Source organism: Bactrocera latifrons, unplaced genomic scaffold (assembly GCF_001853355.1).
Source record: "Bactrocera latifrons isolate USDA-ARS-PBARC rearing strain unplaced genomic scaffold, ASM185335v1 scaffold_110, whole genome shotgun sequence".
Classification (NCBI taxonomy): Eukaryota; Metazoa; Arthropoda; class Insecta; order Diptera; family Tephritidae; genus Bactrocera; species Bactrocera latifrons.
Window position 1 is genome coordinate 210327 of NW_017534520.1, and position 23465 is coordinate 233791.

Genomic DNA, 23465 nt, shown 5'->3' on the forward strand with positions numbered 1-23465 from the left:
ATTCTACGAAAAAATGCGGCGGCTTACAGAAGGTTTCAAGACGGGAGCATACTCTTGTAGAACCCCCAAAGGTGATCTGGTGCCCAGAGCATACTTAAATTATGGAAGGAACACTTCTCTAGCCAGCTGAATGGCAGTGAACGCACAACGCCAGGAGAAGGCGAACTCGATTCCCCAATCGATGACGATGAAGCAGACGTTCCATTGCCCAACCAGGAAGAAGTTCGAATAGCAATTACCCGCCTGAAGAACAACAAAGCGGCGGGGCCGATGGATTGCCGGCCGAGCTATTCAAGAAGGAGAACTGATAAGGAGCATGCATCTGCTTCTTTGTAAAATATGGTCGGACGAAAGCATGCCCAGCGATCGGAATTTAAGTGTGCTATGCCCAATCCACAAAAAAGGAGACCCCACAATCTGCGCCAACTACCGTGGGATAAGCCTCGTTAACATCGCGTTTAAGGTTCTTTCGAGCGTATTGTGTGAAAGATTAAAGCCCACCATCAACAAACTGATTGGACCTTATCAGTGTGGCTTTAGACCTGGAAAATAAACAACCGACCAGATATTCAGCATGCGCCAAATCTTGGAAAATACCAGTGAAAGGATTCTTCGTCGATTTCAAAGCTGCCTTCGACAGCACGAAAAGGAGCAGCCTCTATGACGCGTTGTCGGACCGTTCCCACGACAGTCGGGTCTACGAAAACCGGAACGGACCCGGATTTTTAYCCGGCCAAGGACTGTCAACTCGGCAGAATTCTGCCGTTACAACAACAACAACGCGTTGTCGGAGTTTGGTATCCCCGTATCGATCGGGAAGGACCTCTCCGAGCCGTTCGATACCAAACGAGGTTTCTGACAAGGCGACTCCCTACTAACAAATTACACTCACCGATCCAATTCCGGTACGTAGAACCGGTTGTCGTGGGAATTGGAATAGGCGACTCCCTATTGTGCGACATCTTCAACCTGCTGCTGGAGAAAATAATTCGATCTGCAGAACTTAATCGAGCAGGTACAATCTTTCTAAGAGTAAGTGGGAAAAGTTCTGCGAAAGATTTACGGCCCTTGGCGTTGGCCACGGCGAATATCGCATTCGATGGAACAATGAGCTGTATGAGATATATGACGACATTGACATAGTTCAGCGAAATAAAAGACAGCGGCTACGCTGGCTAGGTCATGTTGACCGGATGGACGAAAACACTCCAGCTCTGAAATTATTCGACGCTGTACCCGTCGGAGGAAGCGGAGGAAGAAATCCACTCCGTTGGAAGGACAAGGTGGAGAAGGACCTCGCTGCGCTTGGAATATCCAATTGGCGCCACGTAGCGAAAAGAAGAAACGACTGGCACGCTGTTTTTAACTCGTCTATAATCGCGTAAGCGGTGTCTACGCCAATTGAGAAGAAGAAATGCGTATTTTTATTAGTCTGTCGTAATTTTTGTTATTTTAATTTTTTTTTTAAATAAAGTACACTTTAAAGAAAAAACATATACAAAGTAAGTAATTATATTGTAAATACGTAAAGGTTAAATTAGACAAAAAATTATTTATCGAATTAAAAAATATTTACCACTATGCAATCTTTAAGCGCGACGTTTTTTTTTTTTTAATTTTTCAATTAATGTTAATAACGAAAAGAATACATATGAGGATAGAATTCATGGAACACAACAGCTATGATAAAAATGGAATTATTTCAATTTCTAACGACACATAACCCATTTTAGACTCTTTCTATAGTTTTTGCAACTTAACGCAGATAAACCTGTAAATCAGCAGCCGATTGTACAAGCACCTTTAGACCTGGCATAAAGCCAGCACATTGTGAAAAGTCGGAGCCGAATGCAATTTGGGTATGCGTTTGTAAGGCATTGGCATAATCACCTACTTGGACGAACTGTACGATTTGATTAAGAGCTGCGATCGTGGCAGAGTGAAGCTAAGAGAGTGAAAAATTAAATATAATTTTAAAATCTGTTTAAAGCAATATTTATACATACTCTGCCATCACGTAAACAGTCATAAAGATTATCCAAACGTTTGGTAACATCTACAAATTTACGTTTGGTGCGCTGGAAAAGTAATAATTGACCATTTATTATACAAAAGAAGCATACAAATTGAATCATTAAGGTATTAATAAAAAACAACTCACCGGATCGGCCGATACAGTCAAGCATTGATTCTTTAACTCTTCCAACACTGTTTGTAGGTAAATGTATTCCTCCGGTAGTGGCGGTTTCTCTTTTACGGGTTCCGGTTGTCGTTGCACTGGCGCCGGCTGCTCGGTGTATCCCACATTTTGTGACTGCGTAATCCATGGCTGTTGCTGTTGCTGCGGTATGGCTGATGTTTGGAAGCTGAGTTGTGATGGAAATTGCTGTGTTGGCAAATTATTATTTTGCGGCAATGCTGGATTATAGTAGCCAACTGGGTCATTGGGTTGTAAGTTAGTTGGGATATTGCTGTTGGCGGTTGGTGGTGGTGGCATACCGGGATTCTTAAATTAAATATATATGAAACGAAAAATTTAAAAAATATCAAACATTTTTATTATATAGTTACCTGATACTGCGTATATGGATCCGCATAACCGTTTTGATTTTGATTTGGATCAACGCCGAATAAGGGATGCGTTATGGGCGCCGATGTGGGTGCAGCCTCCGGTTTTTTGGGCTGTTGGAAGGAAAGACAGTGTTTTCAATGGGACAGTTTAAATAGGGTGTAAGGTGTTAATTAAAAAAAACATAAAAACAACTCGAAATTTAATATTGTAATTGATATTTGGTTAAAGGTGGGAAAACGTACATCAGAAACTTTATTGGAAATAAATTCGTTATTTAGCAGGACAGCAATGCAAGTGGTGTCATGGCAATAATGAATTGTTTTTGAACTTTTGTTTGTTGAATCACACAATCAAATAGGTTATTAACCTTGAGGAAAAGMAAAAAAAAAAAAAAGCGACAAATATTTGCTAAACTATTAACCACAAACAAAAGGCATTCCATATATACATACGTTTAAATTCGAAAAGGGATCTGAACTGTACGCTCTAGCTCATGTGTTATAGCAATGGAAATTCAAAAATTTAAAGTTTACGGAATGCGCTTAATACCTGCCAGAAATTTTGTGTGTACAAGGCGCTTGAGTGCGAATCATTTGCACAAAATTGTTCAAAACTAAATTGTGAAGGTGGTTTCAAAAGCATTTTTGAATCATCCTTTTCGTGATTTATGATTTTCTGCCAACGGCGGGTGCCTGCGTGGCGTGCAGACATTTCATTTCTACAATTTTGCAAAATCTAAGCGAGAGAACTTGATCACCAAATTGAAAACATAGTTTTTCGAATGTTATAGCAACATTTAAACAATAATATTTTGAGCGTTGCTAAGTAGTACACACATATGTATAAGGTAAAAAATCAATTAATCTTACCGCACGTGTTGACTTCAATGCTGGCGGATCATTCCAGCCGGGTGGTGGTGTGCGGCTGCGCGGTAAACTATGGGTTGGTGGTGGTGGTGGCTGTTGCTGTTGATTGCTAATATCTGATGTCAGACCACCAGCGTAGTTGTTGCTGCCAGTTAAGCCATACGGCACAGGTGCACCACCCATATTAAATGGTGCAGCCGGTTGCAAAAGACTTGGTTGAGCTGTAGTTGGTACTAACGGCGCACTAAATTGACCTGCATTAAATGTAGATATTGCAGCTGGAACTGAAACTGGTGCAGTGACCTGTGGTTGATAACCACCACCGTAGCTACCCATGGGACCGGCGGAAGCCACCGACGGATCTAACACATACTTGGATCGTGAGTGTAAATTTGCGCCACTACCACCTTGCGAACTGGCATTGCTGGCTGGACGTGGTGGTTGTGTGTTCAATGAATCGTTTGTGATATGTCCGGGTACAGCCAGTGGCGGTTTGGCTGTTACTGCTGCCGATGGCGTGGGTGCAATCGGATTAAATAGTGTGGGTTGCTGCGATATAGCGACGCCTCCGGCAGATGTTGGCAAAGCTGATGCCTTCCAATTGCCTGCCTGATTATTTGCGAATTGGTTTGTGCCGCCATAACCAGCGTGTGTTTGCGGCAATCCATGCGAAAATGAGCCGCGTTGAACAGGTGCCTGTTGTGGTTGTCGGCTATATATGTTTTGCGGTTGTGGTTGCTGTTGATATGCTAGAGGTCCAGTGGCAGCCGCAGGCGTTGATCTATAATTTACCGTATTATATATTCGCTGCCGCAGCTCCACCAGTTCGCCATTTTGTTCATCATCGGCCGTACCCAAAGCATAAATATATGTTAAAGCGGCTGTGAGCGCACCCTGAGCCACCAACAGACCGCCATACTCGGTAATAAAGTCCGCAATTGGTCCACTTAGATCCAAAGCAATTCCTTGTTGTTCCAAAGATTTGCTCATCAACATTACAATTTCGGCTAATTCCTGTAATTCAGTCGTATTCGGTTTATAATTATTATTCTGGTGCTCCAATGCTTTCATTTGATGCCAAGCGGACACTAATTTATCAATACTACCAGCACAGACGTAACATAACATAGCATTACGTATGAAATCGATATTTTGCGCACGCTCCTCCAGTAGGCGATCACCCAGACGTTCGCAAATGTCAACCACTTTACGATCGCTATGTTTTAGGGCCGCGACCAAAGCTTCCTTCCATGATTCGACAGTGCAACGGTTGATAAAATCTAACCAATCACGTGTCACCAGCGCACTTATCACATTGGACAACTCGTTTTGTTGCTGCTGCAAGTAGCGATTGTGAATTTTAGTAAGGAAATCAATGCCCGCAGTCGAGGCGACAATTAATGCCTCTGCAATGCGTTGCGATTCAAGGCAAAGCTCGGCAGCAGCTTCCATATTACCAGTGAGAATTGCTTCAGTGATCAGACTATCAGGATCTATATGAAAATATGAGGATTTAAAGAGCAGTTTCATAAAAATTAAATATTTTCTACAGTTATAGAAGAAAAGTAAATAATTCTTATAAACATGTTGATTTTAGAAACTTACGTTCCCCTTTGGGTATGTCGAATTGTTTTGCTGCATTTTCCTTCTGCAGTTGTTGTTGCTTCTGAGTGACCGCAATGCCGTCGAATATTGCATTGTTATCCACTGGTTGCTGCAAATTATGCAAATATTTTATTGTTTTTATGTTTACTTTTTATATGGAAAAGACACAGTTACAATAAGCATATATGTACGTAGCACAAAATTAAAGTAGGTATGCTTTCCAATTTACACACAACATCGAGAAATATTGAGATGTAGAGTAGCGATATGCGCAGAAAATCTTCAATGAAATGATAACAAGCTTTGTTAAAACATAACAAATTTTTGGGAGTAAAATCGGCCTAAATTAAAATTTAAAAATTAGAAGAGGTTGACTTTTTTTACACCGAAGGTATTATATGTTTTGTAAATAAAAAAAGCGTTCATACAAGAACTAAATTTTTATCAGTCAGTTTTTATAGCGGCTATATGGCTATAGTGATCAGATCTGAAAAGTTTGTTCGGAGATTACAGCTTTTCTTTGAAGATATCTCGCCGCATAAAAAAGTTTTCCGTACATACATACAATACAATAACTTGACCTTAGTCGTTCAGTTTATTGCAACTATCTGCTATAGTGGACCTATATCGGCGGTTATGACAAATCATATCTGAAAAACTGGAGGACCAGTTCCCATATATACAGGGCGACGGACAGACATGAGTAAACGGACTCAGCTTATCACGCTTACCATTTATATATGTATATGTATATATCTTATGGTGTCTTCGATATTTCCTTTTGCTTGCTAAAAACTTCGTGACAAACTTAATATACTCTGTTCAGAGTATAACAGAAAATTATAAAAAAAAGTCTTTGAATAAAAGTAATTATAATAAAAAAATTGAAGTTAAACAATTTCATAATAAAAACAACTCTTTCGTAACGAATTTGAAATTTAGGTATATTTTTACATAAATAAAACTAGTTCATTCATTTGGATATAAATTAACTTTATAAACTAAGAAATTAGCGAGTTTTTGTTGGTAATATAGAACCTTACCGATATGTCGGTACTGCCATCAGTACTTTGATCACACTCAACTTCCGATGAATCGCTCTAAGCAAACAAATGATTTGCAAAGTAATGAAAGCGAGTTCGTATGAGAAAAATAAATACAAAAACCAATTTATTTTAATAATTATTTAGTGAAATGCAAAAAACAATTTGGTTGAATTATACATATATGTATAAATTAAATGAAAATTTCAATGAATCAAAAAATTGTAATTGCATTTTTATGTCTGTTAAACTACTTATGGTTTTGCATAAGAAAATATATGTGTGTATGTGGGTATAAGTAAAAAACTATTACATATACAAGTATATAAAGTATATTATAGACACATTGTTATCACATTAACTTCGAAAAAGTAGCAGTGTATGTTGCTCTGGCGGGCAACAGATCAAACTTAACAAAGGCACCATAGCATAATAATGGTACTCCAACTAACGGCCTCAGCTGAATAATAGATAAGAAAAACTGATGGTGAATGTTGCGTTAACAACTATTTCATTTCTTTAAGATTTCTTATCACATTTGGTACATAATGAATAGAACAGCAACACAATGAATGTATTATTTTTCTTGTATTAAAAGTATAAAAAAGAAAAAAAAAAATGAGGAAAACTGATAAAATTTATTTTTTTGTTCAGTTTAATTGAAAAAAAAAAAGTATTAAGCACCCTATTAAGTTTAATAAAAATTTTGGCAAGTTTTTAATCCACTATAAAAATTATTTACACTTACATGCGAGAGATTCGCTAACCGATTCGTCACGTGATCCACTTCATTTTGTTGCGCCTCACCTTCTTTTACAAATTTAGCAAATTTAACATCTATATCTTGTTTGTTGAAGCCTACGAAATTCGAAATTCGACATTTTTCGGCTATCATATACTTTATTTCATATTTACCAAGTAAATTCAACATTTCCTCTTTTGGGTTAAGTTCGAAGTTCGCCTTAATGAAATACCATAAATAACGTCCATTTTGATCCGACGTTTGATCGGCCCGTCCACGACAATAATCAACGTAATTTGCTTCAGTGAGAGAACGCTCAAGGGCGTTAGCCCGCTCTACCAATTCCGGTTCAGTGACCACCTGCGAGACTTGCACCTGTTTCGATTGGCTATTAAAGTGCACTAACTTACCGCCGAACTGTAAAAGAAAATTACGTAGATAATTTTTAGAATCCACAAGTGCAATTTATAATATATACCCCAAATGCAACGCTGCAAGGCCGTTTAATCCACTTTGGTGCACGTTTCAAGTCACGATACACTATCTGCGTTGATTGTTGTGGTATGGGCGCTTGCGCTATTTGATCCATTCCGGGGAAAGAGTCCGCTATTTTATTAGATGTTTGCACTTGTTGTTGTGTGCCGCCAAAAAGTGAATAAATTGACACGTTGCCGTCAAGACTTGAACTAGCGACCAGCGCCGGATTACGCGGACACCATTGCACATCCGAATACCAGGTAGCCGTTGCAGCTACTTCTGATAGTATTTCGCCTTCGGGTATATCGGTGTTAGGATTCCAGCAATAGATGTGGTTGTCTTTGCCACAGGATACCATTAGATCGATATCACGTGGACACCAGGACATACCAAGTACACCACGCTGATGAATTTGCATTGTCTTCGCTGGCGCAGTGGCGTAACGCAAATCCCACAATTGCACAACAGGCGCTTGATCATCCTCTGAAGCAAGCCAAACTTGTGTAGCTACATCCGGATGCCATTGAATGGCATGCCAGCGAACGCGCGATTGTGTGTCGGAGAGTTTAATGATTTGCTCGCTTTTACGTAAATCCCAAATAACACAACGTGAACTGAAAACTGAGGCCAATATATGTTGCACTTGTCTATTCCAAGCGACATTTTGTACATCTTCAAGTGGCTGTGTCTTAGTGCCTGGATTCATATGCGTCGTGGTGTTGTTAAGATCCCAAATAAATATTTCCGACTCAGAGGCGCATGAGGCAAGCAAATTGGTTTGAAATGGGTTAACATCAAGTCCACTAACCGATCCGGTATGTTTATCTTGTCGTGCAATAAGACCTTCTTCATTGGCTAGCATTTTAGCAGCAGAATAAATCATGACGTGACCACCTTCACAACCGCCTACAATTAAACCATTAGAATGAGCGCCATCGTAACCAGTAGGACTCCAAATAACTTTCTGGAACCTTAAAGATTAAATAATAGTTACAAATAAATTCAAATTTGATTAATTATTGTTATATACCTGTACTGGCTAGGTAGACTTGCTTTTAATTCCAAGTCGTAACTTGGATCACTGAAATTCGTGGAATATATTTCTAATGTTGGGTTTACGTTCGAATCGAGTTGTTGTGCAGCACTACCCGCGGCCAGATAAATGGGATGTTGAGGCAACGGTGACCACGCAATATTTACAGTCTTCTGCAACTCTTTAACTTTCATTTCGATGTGTGCTTATAACGTTATCCAAATAAAAAATTATATAAACAAATAAGCACTAACGAAAAATCTGAAAATATTCGTAAAAAATTATTAATGCCACTAGAGACTGGAAATGGGTCAGCTGTTATTTATTATTATTTTGATTATTTATTTAATAAGCGACACAAGCATTCGGATACAAATGTCAAAATTCGATATACATATGTATGTACGAACGTGCCCGACTTTGAACGTTTTTAATAAAAACGTTGAACACGCATAGTTCCCTTTCTAAAATTTAAATAAAGCAAAATTTTATAACTTGTCATCGACACTTTTAACACTGCTTTCAAGTAAGGGCGAAGGTATGATAGAGCAATTGCAATGTACCAATCGAAATTGTCGCCGTCATCACTTTTTCTAGCTGCCGTCCATGTACATACATACATATCTACATTCCTGGTTGTTTTTTATGCTTTTCCCTGCATTTGATTGAATTTCTTCATTTTTGCTTTTTAGCAACTTACAACTTTTTTATCTGAAGCTACTTTGGCACAATTTAATTGAAAATTAAATTGTTACAAAATACTTTGCACTTGATTAAACAAAAAATTTCGTTCGCTGATGACGAGAATTGATAGATCTGAATTCTGAAATTCTTGACGGTATCTGCTTCTTCTTTGTCGGCAAATTTGACAGTGCTTCCAGAAAACTTATAAATATACATATAAATATACGTACTCTGAGAAGTGAGTACAATGGACGGTAGGTGGCGCTAGTTTAAGTTAAAATGTCGTACGACAACTTTTAATAATTAGCTGATATCTAATTTATTTATGCTTTACATTTTTGAATTGAATATTTGCCAAAGCATTTGTTTCAAGGAAAAAAGTATATCCTAACCAGAACTGTATAAATATTATATTAGGTGTATATATATGTTTTTAATAAGTTTAGACTATGTATTATTTTTTCGTTTGCGTCTAAACTTTGTAATTCTCAACAGCTTTTTCGTAAAGTAGTGACAATAAATACATTGGAATAAATTTTCAAAATTGTGTCTTTAGAAAGGAGAGCTAGTTAGCACTCCCCTAGGCAAGGATGGAAACACATAAATGGCCGGAATAGGCACAGACAAGTTCCGGCCGCAAGTTTTTTTTATATAGAAATGCCATAATAATATGAACGGAAATACAAATAATTAATTATAAAAAGACAGACTTTTCCATGAAATTTGAAACCAATAAAGCAGAAGTAACTTAGATAACTACATATGTTTCATTTACCGCCTAAATATGGAATATTAACTGCATTTTTATTTTGTTTAGTTTTATTATTTATTTGTATATGATATGATATATGTTTCTTTAAAACTAAAATAAGTCATTACAATGAATTAACAAGATATTTTACTTGAATACAAATATGAAATAGGTTGGTATGGGTCAGTGTCATGTAAATATACTCGTACATATATTAAAAATTAATAGTTAGAGACGTACCTTACTTGGATTAAGAGTGTCACTTTTAGTTCTTCTGAAATAAAATGTCTATAAATAAATGTGTTTTGGTAAATAATTAAATTAAGGTAAATTAACTATTAATTAAAGTTATAAGTCCAAATTACATATGAAAAATGCTGTTAACGTCTATTTTCAAAAGAAGATCGTTAGATGTTTTGAAACAAATAAAAATTAAAAACCAACAATCTCATACCAATTTTCTAAGTATTCTATATAATTATTATTGCATTTTTTTATGGTAAATATTAATTAAAATGCACAATTATCTACAATATTATTGCCACAAAATAAGACTTAAAGCCCTTTCACATTTTATATTAACTATTTCTATATATTTCACAATTCCCACATATCGGTTGCTATCAAAATAGCAAAGAATACAAATGACAACCAATATGTTTGGCCATATTAGTAACAACATAAACACCCGATGATACGGCGACGAAAAGCGTCAACAAGCCTAGGAATGAAAAGTGGCCAACATGTGGACGTATATGTTGCTGCAAGCCCAACCAACCGCCGTGATCTACCAGCCACGGCACTAAATCATCCTCAATTATCTCCGCAATACCGTCCACCAGAAGTTGCAGGTACTCGTAATGACCTTGACGCACACAATCGATGGCGAAACCACCACATACCGCAAATATCGAGATTATTTTACCCCACGTTATATGCGAACGAAACAAATCTTTGGCAACCAAATTGAGCAACATAGGGGCAGTATCCCCATCGACGAGTTCACCATAGGGTGCACGCGATAGTTGCCGTGAGATATTCGTGTAGACGCGCGGATGCATTCGTTCCAATTCCTCACCCATCTGTAAGATTAATGTAAAATTATATATTTAATTAAATAAATTCAATATAAAAATTAAATTGTTTACGCTATTCAATGCTGGGAACACTTCGTAAACCACCGCCGAAGAGGGCTCCAATATGATGCGCAATCGTTGTGTGGCCTTGCGATTTAGCACGCCAGCTCGCCGCAGTCGCGCACGAATATACTGACCGCAAAGGCACTTCCCCTACAATTAAACAAATTGAAGAAGTCTATTAAAACTGCTTTATAATAAATAGGAGAAACTGATAGAAAGTGTGTTTATATTTAGTTTTTAATAATTCCGTGTATTGATCACAGTAACCATTTTTTAAAATGTTCATTTCTGGAATATTTTTTTTTTATAGAAACTGTAAAGTCGATTATTTACAAAAAATAAACAATTTAAAAATATAATGTACAATTTTAGCAATGCCTATATTTGCATTAGGGTAGAATATTTTTTCTAAATTATTTTGGATTTTTATTTATTGTTTTTTTTTTGTTTTTTTGTTATATACTCAACCCCTATATTGTATTTAAGACAGTATAATTTTTCCTAAAATCGCAATAGAGGAATTCTACACTGAAAAGAAATTTTCGTCACTTAAAACTATGCTGTAATGGCGTCTACAACAGCGATGATGTTTATAATATAAAGAACTCACGCTGCACGCTTGCCGATTTATAGGTATGCTTTTCAAAGGAAACTGACAAAAAAAAAAAACATAATTTTAGAAATAGTGCTTTCCGGCTTTATAGCCAAATGCCAATTAAGTGTGTATTACTCAGTGTATTAAAGTAAAAAAAGAAAATTTCTTTGTAAAAGTGAAAGTGATAGTTGGTCTTGCATAAGGATAATTCTTTATTTGTTTAACATAAATCTTTCGTAAATAATATTAAAAATCAATAAGCATTATGGACAAAGAGATATTTCGATAGAAGATAGAGATCTGATTTTGTTGGTAACACCCACATTTAAGCAATCAGTGAAGAAACCTCGAACTCTGCAAAGCTTTCAGTCAAAGTTTTATAAGCTTCTGCATATAAAATCCTTTGAAAGATCTTTATATATATATGTATTTACATATGAATAATTACTAAAATAAAATAAATAAAAAGTGAATAAGATTAAGTTTTCATTAAAATGTAAGTATGTATGTCTTAAAATAATTAAAAATTTTAGTTTTGTTGGTATTATCTTTAACACTGGTAATCTATAAAATAAATTTTTAACTTCGTTAAAAATAAATTTATAGAGAAAAATTATTTTACGATATGATTACATCACAGAAAGTAATAAAAGTAATCACTTTAATTCTCGAATTGAAGCTTTTGGAATTGGCAAGTAAATCTTATTTGGAGGGAATTTTTAAATACAAAGTTGTATTCTTTTAAAAAAGGAGCTTGAAGCTGTATTCAAGTAATTTCATAAAATTTTTTTTTATGACTGAGTCCTAAGCAATAATGCTTATTAACATTACTATCAGAATTGACTTTTAAAAGTCAATTTTACTCGATTGTAAAAGCACTTGTGGCACACGTGCTTTTGACTTTCATCTGATTTTCAATTTCCTCTTAACAACTGCTGATTTACATTGTACTATATTTTGTGTTTACATGCGAGTGCTTACGTATGTAAGTAAGTATGTGTGTTTCCACATTTTGTTTTCTTTGCACTTTTTTCCCGAGTTCTTCATGTGAGCGGTCAATGTGTGAATGAAACTTCTCAGCTGGCCAATGAACGAATGGACAGTGTGTGCGAAAACTGCCGAACTAAATATTTTTTTGTTTAGATTTGAACATATACATACATACATAAATTATTCTAAATAAAATTTCTTCTGGAAAATCCTATTATTTATTTGGGTTTGTTTTCATTCATTATCAAAATTTATCTACAATTTTTTTTTATAAAATGTTATTCTTGTTTAATTTGTATCTATGATTTTTGCCAACGCACCCTAATATATTTTAGAAGTGCACGACGTATGAGTTGAAATTATCTTGAGGTGTGTATATTTATTTTAGTTTATTGTATGTATATATGCAGATATTAAATTTATTAAGCCATGTAAACACAAATCTATGTATGTACGTTTGTATGTAATATGTCAGTTATTCAGCGGTATGCTACATTTAAATGCCGATTTTTAAGAAACCAGAGGCTTAATTTATAATTGTTGTTATATTGATTGATGACAGCAGAAAATAAATAGTTTTGAAATTAAGTAAACTAAATTTTTCTATGCGCATATGAGACGTCAGGTAATGGAAAGAGTTGCATGATACATATTTATAAACTTAATAGTTAAAATATAATTATAATTTTAAATAATTTTAACCTTTTAAATTCATCTAATATATGTATGTCTCAAAATCAGGGTTGTGAAGTTTTTATTAAATTTTTTAAATTAAACTTTTCCATTTTATTTATTTTAAGAAACAAAAGTTAATATATATTCAGCGGTTTTCAATAGGAGAAACGATTCCCACGACAGTCGGGTCTACGAAAACCGGAACGGACCCGAATTTTTATCCGGCCAAGGATTGTCAACTCGGCAGAATTCTGCCGTTACAACAACAACAATAACAGAGTAACATGATTACTTTTTAAGCATGCGTCGGATGTAAGCATACCCGACTATTGGATTTTAAGTTTACTTAACCTAATCTACAAAAAACCCACAATCTGCGCCAATTAAGGTGGGATAAGCATATAAGAACTTTAACAGTGCGGCTTCAGGCCTAGAAAATCAACAACTGACCAGATTTCACCATGCCCCAAATTTTGGAAAAGACTCGTGAAAAGAGGATCGGCATAAGAGTGTACAGCTGCTGACGTATGCCGATGATATTGATATCATCGGCCTCAACACCMGCGCCRTTAGTTCTGCTTTCTCCAGACTGGACGAGGAAGCAAAGCAAATGGGTCTGGCAATGAACGAGGGCAAGACGAAATCTCTAGTGTCATCAAACAAACAGTCGTCGCACTTGCGACATGGCTCTCACGTCACTGTTGATAGTCATAACTTCGAAGTCGTCGTTTGTCTATCTTGGAACCAGCATTAACACCAACAACAACGTCAGCGTCGAAATGTAATGCAGAATAACTCTTGCCAACAGGTGCTTCTTTGGAAAATTAGAAGTAAAGTCATCTTTCGACGAAGAAGAAAAAAGTCTATAAGTCTATTACGGTCCTGCTGTGTGGTGCAGAGACATGAACAATGACAACATTTGACGAGTCGACGTTACAAGTTTTCGAGAGAAAACTCTGCGGAAGATTTATGGTCCTTTTCGTTTGGCAACGGCGAATACCGCAGTCGATGGAACAATGAGCTGTACGTGATATTGACATAGTGCAGAGAATTAAGAGACAGCGGCTACTCTGGCTAAGTCATATCTTCCGAAGTGATGAAAATACTTCAGCTTTGAAAGTATTCGACGCAGTATTCGCTGGAGGAAGCAGAGGAAGACCTCCCCTCCGTTGGAAAGATCAGGTAAAGAAGGGCCCTACATTTGGAATCTCCAATTGGCGCCAAACTGCGAAAAGGAAGAAGGACTTACACGCTGAAAATCCAGTATACATACATATATACATTTACTTAAAAATTGAAGAAACAAAGAAAAAAATTATTATTCAAATCAAAAGCTGGAATGGAAAGGAATAAAAAGGAAAGGTTATTACTTACTTAAAAATCCGTACCAAGATGGACTTAGTTTGGCATAACCTCAAAAAGATCTGAATTTAGAATTCATGAAATAATATTTTTTTATTCTCAGTTCACAATCAATCTACTTGGCTTGGCATAATCTACAAATAACTATGCATGATTAATTTGGATATTGCATTCAACAGTTGTAGACGTGTAAACATGTAGTTCACTAACGCCGAAATTCGGGCTATTTGAAAGTTTTCCTTCGTTAAAGGCAAATTCACTAGAGAAATATTCCGTGAGATTAATAGTGTTTTGGAGGATGGTACTCGATCACTTCGAACTTCGGAGGAATGGTTTCGACGATTCAGAGCGGGTGAAAACGGCACTATGGATGAGCCAGCCGGCGGAAAACCTGTGACGACGAATACCTATCAAATCATGGAAAAAATCGAGTTAGACCGGCATGTGGCATCTCGTGACATCGCCCAGAAAATGGGAGTTAGTCACCAAACCATTTTAAACCATCTGCAGAAGGCTGGATACACAAAAAAATTGATGTATGGGTGCCGCATAATTTGACGCAAAAAACCTTCTGGACCGAATCAACGCCTGTGATATGCTGCTGAAACGTAACGAGCTCGACCCAATTTTGAAGCGGATGATGACTGGCGACGAAAAATGGAGCACATACAACAATGTCAAGCAAAAACGGTCGTGATCGAAAGCCGTGAATCGCCCCAAGTGGCCAAGTCGGGATTGACGGCCAGGAAAGTTTTGCTATGTGTTTGGTGGGATTGGACGGGAATCATCACTATGAGCTGCTCCCATATGGCCAGACGCTTAATTCTACCATCTACTGCGAACAACTGGACCGCTTGAAGCAAGGGATCGGTCAGAAGCGTCCAGAATTGGCCAACAGGTAGAGTGTAGTGTTAAAGTTGAACTCAAAATAGGCTTGTGAAAAATGGCTGTCCGAGTTCTTCGCAAATAAGGAGGGGGGCTTCTACGAGCGCTGTATTATGAAATTGCCGTCTAGCTGGAAAAAGATTATCGAAAAAAGCGGAAGATATTTGACAACCTAATATATACATAATATGCAGAAAAAGTTTGGTAGTGAGCGGATAAATTGTTTAAGACTAATCACGCTAGCAAATTTGAAAAATATTGATTTGAGAAAAAATGCGCCGAAAGATTAAATTATTAAGCTGGTTGAAATGACCGGTTACACTTAAAAAAAAAAAAACACTTATATTACTTTATTTTTAAAGGTATAATGCAATGCAATGTATCTCCGAAGAAATAGGTCACATGGAATAGCTATATCACACGAGTATAGCAGCCATAGAAACTGGCCGATCAAAATCAAGTTCTTGTTAGGAATTTTTGTATTTGTGAAATATATTATAGCTTCGGTACAGCAGATGATTATTTTTTTTAGTCTAAGTTTTCAATCCAGTAATTCTTATAAGTAATTTTAAATGTAATTCTAATTAAGTGAGAATTTTAATTTAAATTGCTAACGTCGGTTATAAAAAGTATTTCAGTAATTTTTATTTTCGCTGCATCAACTGTCAAAAACTCGTATCAACTAATCTCAACATTAACCACAAGCGGCAGGTAAACGACGTAACGACGTCGACCAAATCAACACATTAAGCCCCAAACAAAACTGGCTTTGAAATGAATAAATATTTACAGGGCGCAACAAACGCAACTGACAAGTCGCCGCAGCATCACCCAATTAACAAACGCGGTAGTAACAAGCGCGACCTTGAGTTGTCCAACAACTGTCACAGTGTAACCGTTATATACGAGCACACATTCGCCCTCGTGTACACATGCTTTTGCAGTGTTGTGTGTAAAATTTAAAACAATTATTCAATAGAAATGATAAAAATTAACCTTATCGATCTTCGTTTGAGTTATTTTTTTTTATAATATGTGCTTCTAATACTGTTAACGCCACCCTTCAACACCCATGCGAACTTTTATACAATTGATTTAAATTTGCTATAATTTATGCATGACATTTTAGCATGTAGTTGCGCTTCATATACAAATACATTGTACATACATATATTTGTATGTACATATGTAAGTATATATTATATAGTTGTCAATTTAATTGACACGTTTAACTGGCGGCAAATAAAAACGCTGAGTTAAGTGTAATCGAATATCGCTTACTCGTTGCTGGCAGAAGAGCGATGTACTTATTTACATACAAGCAATAGTATCTCTCATATATTTACTAAAAATTCACTTAGGTAATAAGTAATATTTTATGATAGTAGCATGGTAATTCGCATCATATTCTTTTTTATTTTTATCGATTAAAATATAATTGAAGCGCTTGCCGGTAATTTAAGACAGATTTAAAAACCTGTTGCTTGATATAAATAATGTGGATTCAGTGGTATGAATACTTGTATATAAGTATACATACATAAATATGCAACTATTTTAGCATCGTTTTTAGAAAATTTTTTATTGTTTTTTGGATATTTATTAGTGCAATAAATACTTGCTGATATATACGAGGTGTGTTCAAAAAGTAACCCGAATTTTGAATTTTCGCGGGTTACGTATATTCGAATTTCGAATATTTTATGGCGTTATGTTGGTACTCATCTCTCTCACTTATGTCGACAAGCTCGGCCATTTTGAATGTTCATTTAATTATTGACAGCTGCTTTACTTGCACGTGTTTTGGATCGTCTTCGATTTTTACCTATTCGAAAAAATGGATCAAAGAACCTGTATCAAATTTTGTGTGGGAATCGAAATTAAGTGCGCGGATGCATTCCGAATGTTGACTGTGGCATACGGAGAAGCTACCTTGGACCGAAGCAACGTTTATCGGTGGTACAAAATGTTCTCAGAAGGGCGAGAAGATGTGACAAAAATTGGCTTTTGCACCACGATAACGCCCCTGCTCATACATCGTTGCTTGTGCGCGACTTTTTGGCCAAAAACAACACACTAATGATGCCGCAGCCACCGTATTCCCCAGATTTGGCCCCCTGTGACTTTTTCTTGTTCCCTAAACTGAAGAGGCCCATGAAAGAACGACGTTACGCTTCTATTGACGAGATAAAGACGGCATTGACGGAGGAGCTGAAGAAGATAAAAAAATGATTTGGCACAAGTGTATAATATCTCATGGGGATTACTTTGAAGGGGACAAAATAGATATTCATGAATAAATAAATAATTTTTGAAATAACACAAAATTCGCGATACTTTTTGAACACACCTCGTATACCTAACATATAAGATACGAGTATTATATAAGGTCTAATAAAAAACCTGCATCTGCAAAAAAATTAAGAAATTATTGAGCATAGTTAGAATGATTAGATTTATGTCAAATTTGCACCAGTTCTTTCGATAGCTTTTTGTTATTTTGAAAATAATTTCACTATGAATAAAAAACAAATTGGGGTCTTTAGTTTAGTTTAGTGGCGATGGGTTTCATACCTAAAATATTTAAAATGAAACTAATGCTATTGCAACAACCAGGATTTTGATAATGGACCAAATATCCATAAATGTTACCCGCTAAAATTTTTCTAGAAACATACTATTGCAAATATCCTTTGCATTAGAAATACTATTTCACACCTATTTTCATATAACAATTTTATAACTAGTTAACTTATCAACTATTTGTAGTATTACTATTCGACACTATGAAGGTGTGAAAATAATCATAATAAAAATTCGAATTATTTTTTGTTATCTTGGTGTCAGGCGTGTTGTGTACAGTTATAGGTGAAAATAGACACATTTGTCGAAAATTTTCAAAAATTTTATTTCATAAATTAATGACCTGTTAAGAATAAAATAAAAAAATTAAATCAAAATAATTTGGATTTTTCATCATGGGCCAATTAAACGCCGAGGTGTGGCGCTGGATATCCTTACCCCGGGCGCCGGTCTTGAAACAAGCGGCCCGCTATACATATAAATGTGCAGAAAAATGTTCACGGCGAAGAGTAAGTCCATTTGTGACATTTATGAAGGAGCGCAAAATTTGGTGAGAGAAAGTATCACTCGTCGATTCCTGGCAATCCCTCCGGATGAGGGTTTAGCCTCAGAGGAAAAATTTTTCAACAAAACAGTAATTTTCGCCCACTCTCCGATGGAAGAGTATGACGATATGACCAAATATGTCTCATATGAGCTACTGGAGCGCGCTTATTACAACCGGCCCCTCCACGATGTAAAAATTGTGCTTAGCGATTTTAACGCCAGGGTGGACAAAGAAGAAATCTTTGGTACAACAGTTGCAAAATGTAGACTCCATTACGAACTTCTCCAAATGGGTTGAGGCTTGAAATATGATTGTCTGTAGTACTGGATTCCAACAAAAGAAATTCATAAAGCTCTTTGCTGTGTCTAGATCGAATAGTTTAAAACCAGGCCCATCATGTTGTGATAGATGGACGACATGTATTCAGTATTCTGTTGTGGCGAAGATACGTGCCCGTCTCTGTACAACAAAGCACGCCCATCAACAAATAAAGGGAAAGTACGAGGTCAAGAAGTTACAACCACAACCGACAGTTAAAGAATTGGTTTTCGGAAAGGTCGAAAGAACAGCTGGTACGATGAGGACTGTCGTGTCGAAGTGGAGACAATGCGGACAACCTAATTTGCAATATTGCGGTCGACCAGGGTCGAGGGGGGTGGGATAGATACCGAGAGTTGAAGAAGATAGCGATACTCATATGCAGACAAAAATATTAAGTAGTGTGGAAAACCTGAAGCCAATGGTCAACAAATTGATTGGACCTTATCAGTGTTGATTTAGAAAAAATTTTGGAAAAGGTCCGGATAGGACGACACACCACTCCTTCGTCGATTTTAAAACCGCCTTCGACAGCACGAAAAGAAATCGCCTCTATAGAGACAATGCGGCTATGTCTGAACTTGGTATCTATGCAAGGCTAATACGGCTATGAAGAGATTTCAGACAAGGAGACTCCCTATTGTGTGACTTGTACAGCTGCGGCGTACGCCGATGATATTATTTCATTGGTCTCAACAACCGCGCCGTTAGTTCTGCTTTCTCCAGACTGGATGAGAAAGCAAAGCGTAGGGGTCTAGCAGTCATCGCAATCGCGACTTGGCTCACAACTGTTGATTGTCAAAACTTTGAAGTCATAGATCATTTCGCCTATCTTATTATCAACATCAGCACAAAAACCAGCCTTGAAATTCCACGTAGAACTACTTCTGCCAACAGGTGCTACTTTAGACTGAGTAGGCAATTGAAAAGTAAAGTCCTCTCTCGACGGCCAAAGCCTTAATGGTATAAGTTACTAATTATTCTCGTCCTGCTACATATATGGTGCGGAGGCATGGGCAATGACATCATCCGATGAGTCGCTTGTAGAAATGTTCCAGAGAAAAGTTATACAGAAGATTTATGGTCCTTTGTGATGAACGGCGAATACCGCAATCGATGTACGAGATATACGCCGACATTGAAGTAGTTCAGCGAATCAAGAAACAGCGGCTACGCTGGCTAGGTCATGTTTTCCGGATGGAAGAGAACATTCCAGCTTTAAAGCTTTTCGATTCAGTACCCGCCGGCGGAAGCAGAGGAAGAGGAAGATCTTCACTGCGTTGAATAGATCAGGTAGAGAAGCACCTGGTTGCACTTATCATCTCGAATTGGCGCCAAATAGCGAAAAGAAGAAACGACTACGCAAAAATTTTGCTCTAGTTTTGTTTAATTTGACTCTTATAGTGTTAAAATCGAAGATTGAAACACAATTATTATATAATAACAAACAGTTTTGAACCAACTAGAAAAATTGTTATTACTTATTTCGAACATGTCTCCACAAGCGGAAGAAAGTAGCCCATTTTTCAAAGATTTATTATAAATGTGTAATTTTCGCAGTTGATCTGTATATTCTAAATTAGATAATCTAATAGATGGGGCTTCTATTTTTGGCAATAATGCGAAATTATATCATATTTTACTTACCTATGTCCAATATATATTTTTATAGTTCAATTAATGGTTTTCTTGTTGTCAAATTTAATAATAATTCTAATATAGTCAAACACTCTTCAAATCAAATATCTTTGACATTTAAATATTTTTTATCCAGTTAGGAAGTCTATTACATATGAACACATGGAATTCGATTTAAAATATTATTGAGCATAACATTATTGTGAAGCACTTTTTGGTCGAAAAGGCCGCATTTCTGCTTTGCGCTCTGATATTTTTCACTTCTCGGCAATGAGGCCCAAATACAATTTTGTATAATACGATCTAAATAGTTATTTCGACACCAGCGTCTCCTAAAGAGTTTTTCAACCGAAAATATTATTTAATCTTATCCAAATATGAACGTACGAAAACTGTTAAATCTATAGCAAATATTATATATGTTTTTTTTGTTTCTTGTATTGGAATTTATAGTATATGGTCACGTGAATGATCAGAGTTCTGGTACTACTCATCCAACCACAAACATACTTTTTTATGTATTAAATGTATAAATGTATTGCTTGAATTAATTTTTTATTCGTTTATCAATCTTTATAGCTTACTTCTGAAACCGATCGTCACCACGATTTAGATCCTAATATCTGGCGTCCGACTAAAATTCACTGATCACAGCTCAAGTGCAAAAACTAAATAGAAACACAGTCCAAGTGAATTTTTTTAATGTTACGCACCTGATTGATAATTTCTGCTTTATACTCCTGATAATTGCTGGCCGTTGCAGTGCTCGCCAATGAATTCGTGGACGCGGCACGTGGTATTGTTGCACAACCATGTGGCGGCAAAAGCCAATCCGAGCTGCTCTGATTGTTGTTCTTACGATTTTGCAGAAATATATCATTATCCAGCGAAGAAGATTTCAATTTCGTGGATAATTTCTTATTTTTCGTATAACAGCCTTTTTGTTGTTGCGGTTGATGATGATTCGGATAAGAGAGTTGTTGCTGAAAGAGTGCTGGAGGTGGCGGTGGAGGTGGTGTTTGCTGTTGTTTCAAATTTGGCGAAGGCATTTGTGAAGATTCTATTATTATTATTATTGTTGGTATGCTTTTATTGCGGTTTGCGTAGAATGTTCAATGATAATTGACTAAAACTGATTGGTTCATATAATTTCTTGTTATTGTTGCACAAATTAATATTTAAACGCTTTAGAAGCTGAATTATTCCGCATTAAAAGTGTTTGTATTTTATTGAAACAGCTGTTGACTCCATAAGCGTTTACGCGCTGCTGAGCAACTTTGCTTCATTTTAGGTTTGGTTGAGCGGTGAGCGATGGCTGCTGCATATGGCGCGACCTTACTGGTTTTGTTGAGTCTTGTCTTTCTCTGTTACATATATTATTTGTTTGCCTTTTCAACGCATTCTCTACGACAACTAGTGCACACGTATTTCGTTATTGTTGGAAATGCAAAGCCTTGTCTGGTGCATTCGAGCAGCTATTTATGCGCATATATACATACATACATATGTATATATGCATGCGGTACTTGGTGCTCTCAAACTTATTTTTCACAATTTATTTTTTGTGTTTGTTTTCTATGCTTTTTCCGCAGCCTTCACTATTTTTCACTTGTCTATTGTTTCTACGGAATTGTCAGTTCACCAGCAGTAAACTTTGGTGTGTTCATCTCATTTCTATCGGTTGTGTCGGTTTCTTTTTACCTGCCGATGACTTTTGCGATGATCTCGAGCGCTCAATACTGATCTCAATCTTAATTTGTATTTCAGCTGTAGCGGCGACAGCAACGACTACACGACAACGATGGCGACGAACTACCCAACTGGTCGTAAGCTCAAGTTTGGCAGCGTTTAAAATAACTTTTTCCGTCTGCTTTCGATTCAATTTCGTGGATTTTTTATTAAGCAAAATGGGAAGAAACAAACACTAAAATATATAGCGCGTTTGTCCACCCTTCCGATCGTAATTGTTCTACTTATTTGTTATTTACTTTTGCTTTGCCCAAATCCACTGTCAAAGCCGCGAATTCCAACATTAATTCAATATTTTTTTTTGTTTACTACTTTCTTGCTTTTGCTGATAAAAAAAGAAAACCAGAGAATTCTATATGCAAAGGAACAAATGTGTCGGTTACTGCGGTAGGCGTACGCGTATTAATTATTTGATAATAATAAAATTACAATTTGAACAAGTCGCTGTGTATTGCACGAGTCAATTGAGCCGTTGTGTTTGCGCTCTTTCACAGTTTTTTATTATTTAGTTTGCTGATTACTTTTCGTTTGCGCTCCGTAGCGATCCGGCGTCAAGCACTTAACACACGAACAGTACGGGCTAGAAGGCTGGACTGATGTGGAGCTAAGCTGCCTAACGCCATCGCCTAATAACGCCGCCACATTAGGTCGCCGTTTGCTAGTGTGTATGCACAAGAGAGGCGACGCCGTACACAAGACAACACAACATTCCTCTGACCGCTGGAATCATTAAGCATATCCAGATATGACGATCAGTTGGCTTCAATAAAAAGAAAATACAGATCAGCTGTGTGCTTTGACGAGCTTTTATATCGTCAAAGTCGTGCGTGTTGGAAAGAGTTAACTGTAATTATGGGTAGACAAATTAGTAATGCTTTTCGTATTCGCAAATTATGTAAGCAATGCTTCAAACCGGTTGAGAGCGAAGACACATACCACTTGCGGAAACTCATTTTCGCACTTCCTTATACGTTAGAGACTCATGACTCATGAGCGTTGTTATTAAATTGTTTAAAGTAGATAAATCTCTAAAATTAGAAACATGTTTTACTCATAGAAAAACACTAATAATGAAGGGCAGAGTTCTAGGGCACTGCCGAACGTATACTTTCGAAATATTATATTAGGTCTAGTAAAACGAAATACATTACTTTTGCATTAAATTAAAGGTTTTATTTAGTATAGGTAGAATGAATCGATATGCGATTATA

At 36.5% G+C, this 23465-nt stretch overlaps 2 protein-coding genes across 3 annotated transcripts; both read right to left on the reverse strand.

Annotated features, from left to right (window-relative positions):
* Positions 1-1541: 1541 nt before the first annotated feature.
* Positions 1542-9167, reverse strand: LOC108973690 (protein transport protein Sec31A). Of its 2 annotated transcripts, XM_018941105.1 has the most exons (12): positions 9039-9167; positions 8336-8599; positions 7307-8276; positions 7002-7245; positions 6835-6944; positions 6087-6143; positions 5044-5152; positions 3442-4931; positions 2572-2682; positions 2162-2506; positions 2007-2078; positions 1542-1945 (listed from the first exon to the last, which is right to left on the reverse strand). In XM_018941105.1, the coding sequence occupies exons 2-12, from the start codon at positions 8530-8532 to the stop codon at positions 1757-1759; spliced, it is 3894 nt and encodes a 1297-aa protein (XP_018796650.1). In that variant the 5' UTR covers positions 8533-8599; positions 9039-9167; the 3' UTR covers positions 1542-1756. The 2 variants fall into 2 exon arrangements, with proteins under 2 accessions (XP_018796650.1, XP_018796658.1); XM_018941113.1 differs by lacking the exon at positions 6087-6143 and having other exon boundaries at positions 1543-1945.
* A 685-nt stretch (positions 9168-9852) lies between these two features.
* On the reverse strand, positions 9853-22989 carry LOC108973352 (bcl-2-related ovarian killer protein homolog B). Its single transcript, XM_018940586.1, has 3 exons — positions 21219-22989; positions 10922-11062; positions 9853-10855 (listed from the first exon to the last, which is right to left on the reverse strand). The coding sequence occupies exons 1-3, from the start codon at positions 21552-21554 to the stop codon at positions 10397-10399; spliced, it is 936 nt and encodes a 311-aa protein (XP_018796131.1). The 5' UTR covers positions 21555-22989; the 3' UTR covers positions 9853-10396.
* Between the last annotated feature and the right edge of the window lie 476 nt (positions 22990-23465).

Coding starts and splice junctions, on each gene's coding strand:
- LOC108973352 (XM_018940586.1), bottom strand. CDS start 21,554: ATGCCTTCGCCAAATTTGAAACAACAGCAAACACCACCTCCACCGCCA. Junction 11,063..21,218: donor AAGCAGAAATTATCAATCAG/GTGCGTAACATT, acceptor GTTTAATTGTAG/GGGAAGTGCCTTTGCGGTCA. Junction 10,856..10,921: donor TGTTCCCAGCATTGAATAGC/GTAAACAATTTA, acceptor TTAATCTTACAG/ATGGGTGAGGAATTGGAACG.
- LOC108973690 (XM_018941105.1), bottom strand. CDS start 8,532: ATGAAAGTTAAAGAGTTGCAGAAGACTGTAAATATTGCGTGGTCACCG. Junction 6,144..6,834: donor GGTTAGCGAATCTCTCGCAT/GTAAGTGTAAAT, acceptor TTGTTTGCTTAG/AGCGATTCATCGGAAGTTGA. Junction 2,683..3,441: donor CATTGAAGTCAACACGTGCG/GTAAGATTAATT, acceptor TCCTTCCAACAG/CCCAAAAAACCGGAGGCTGC.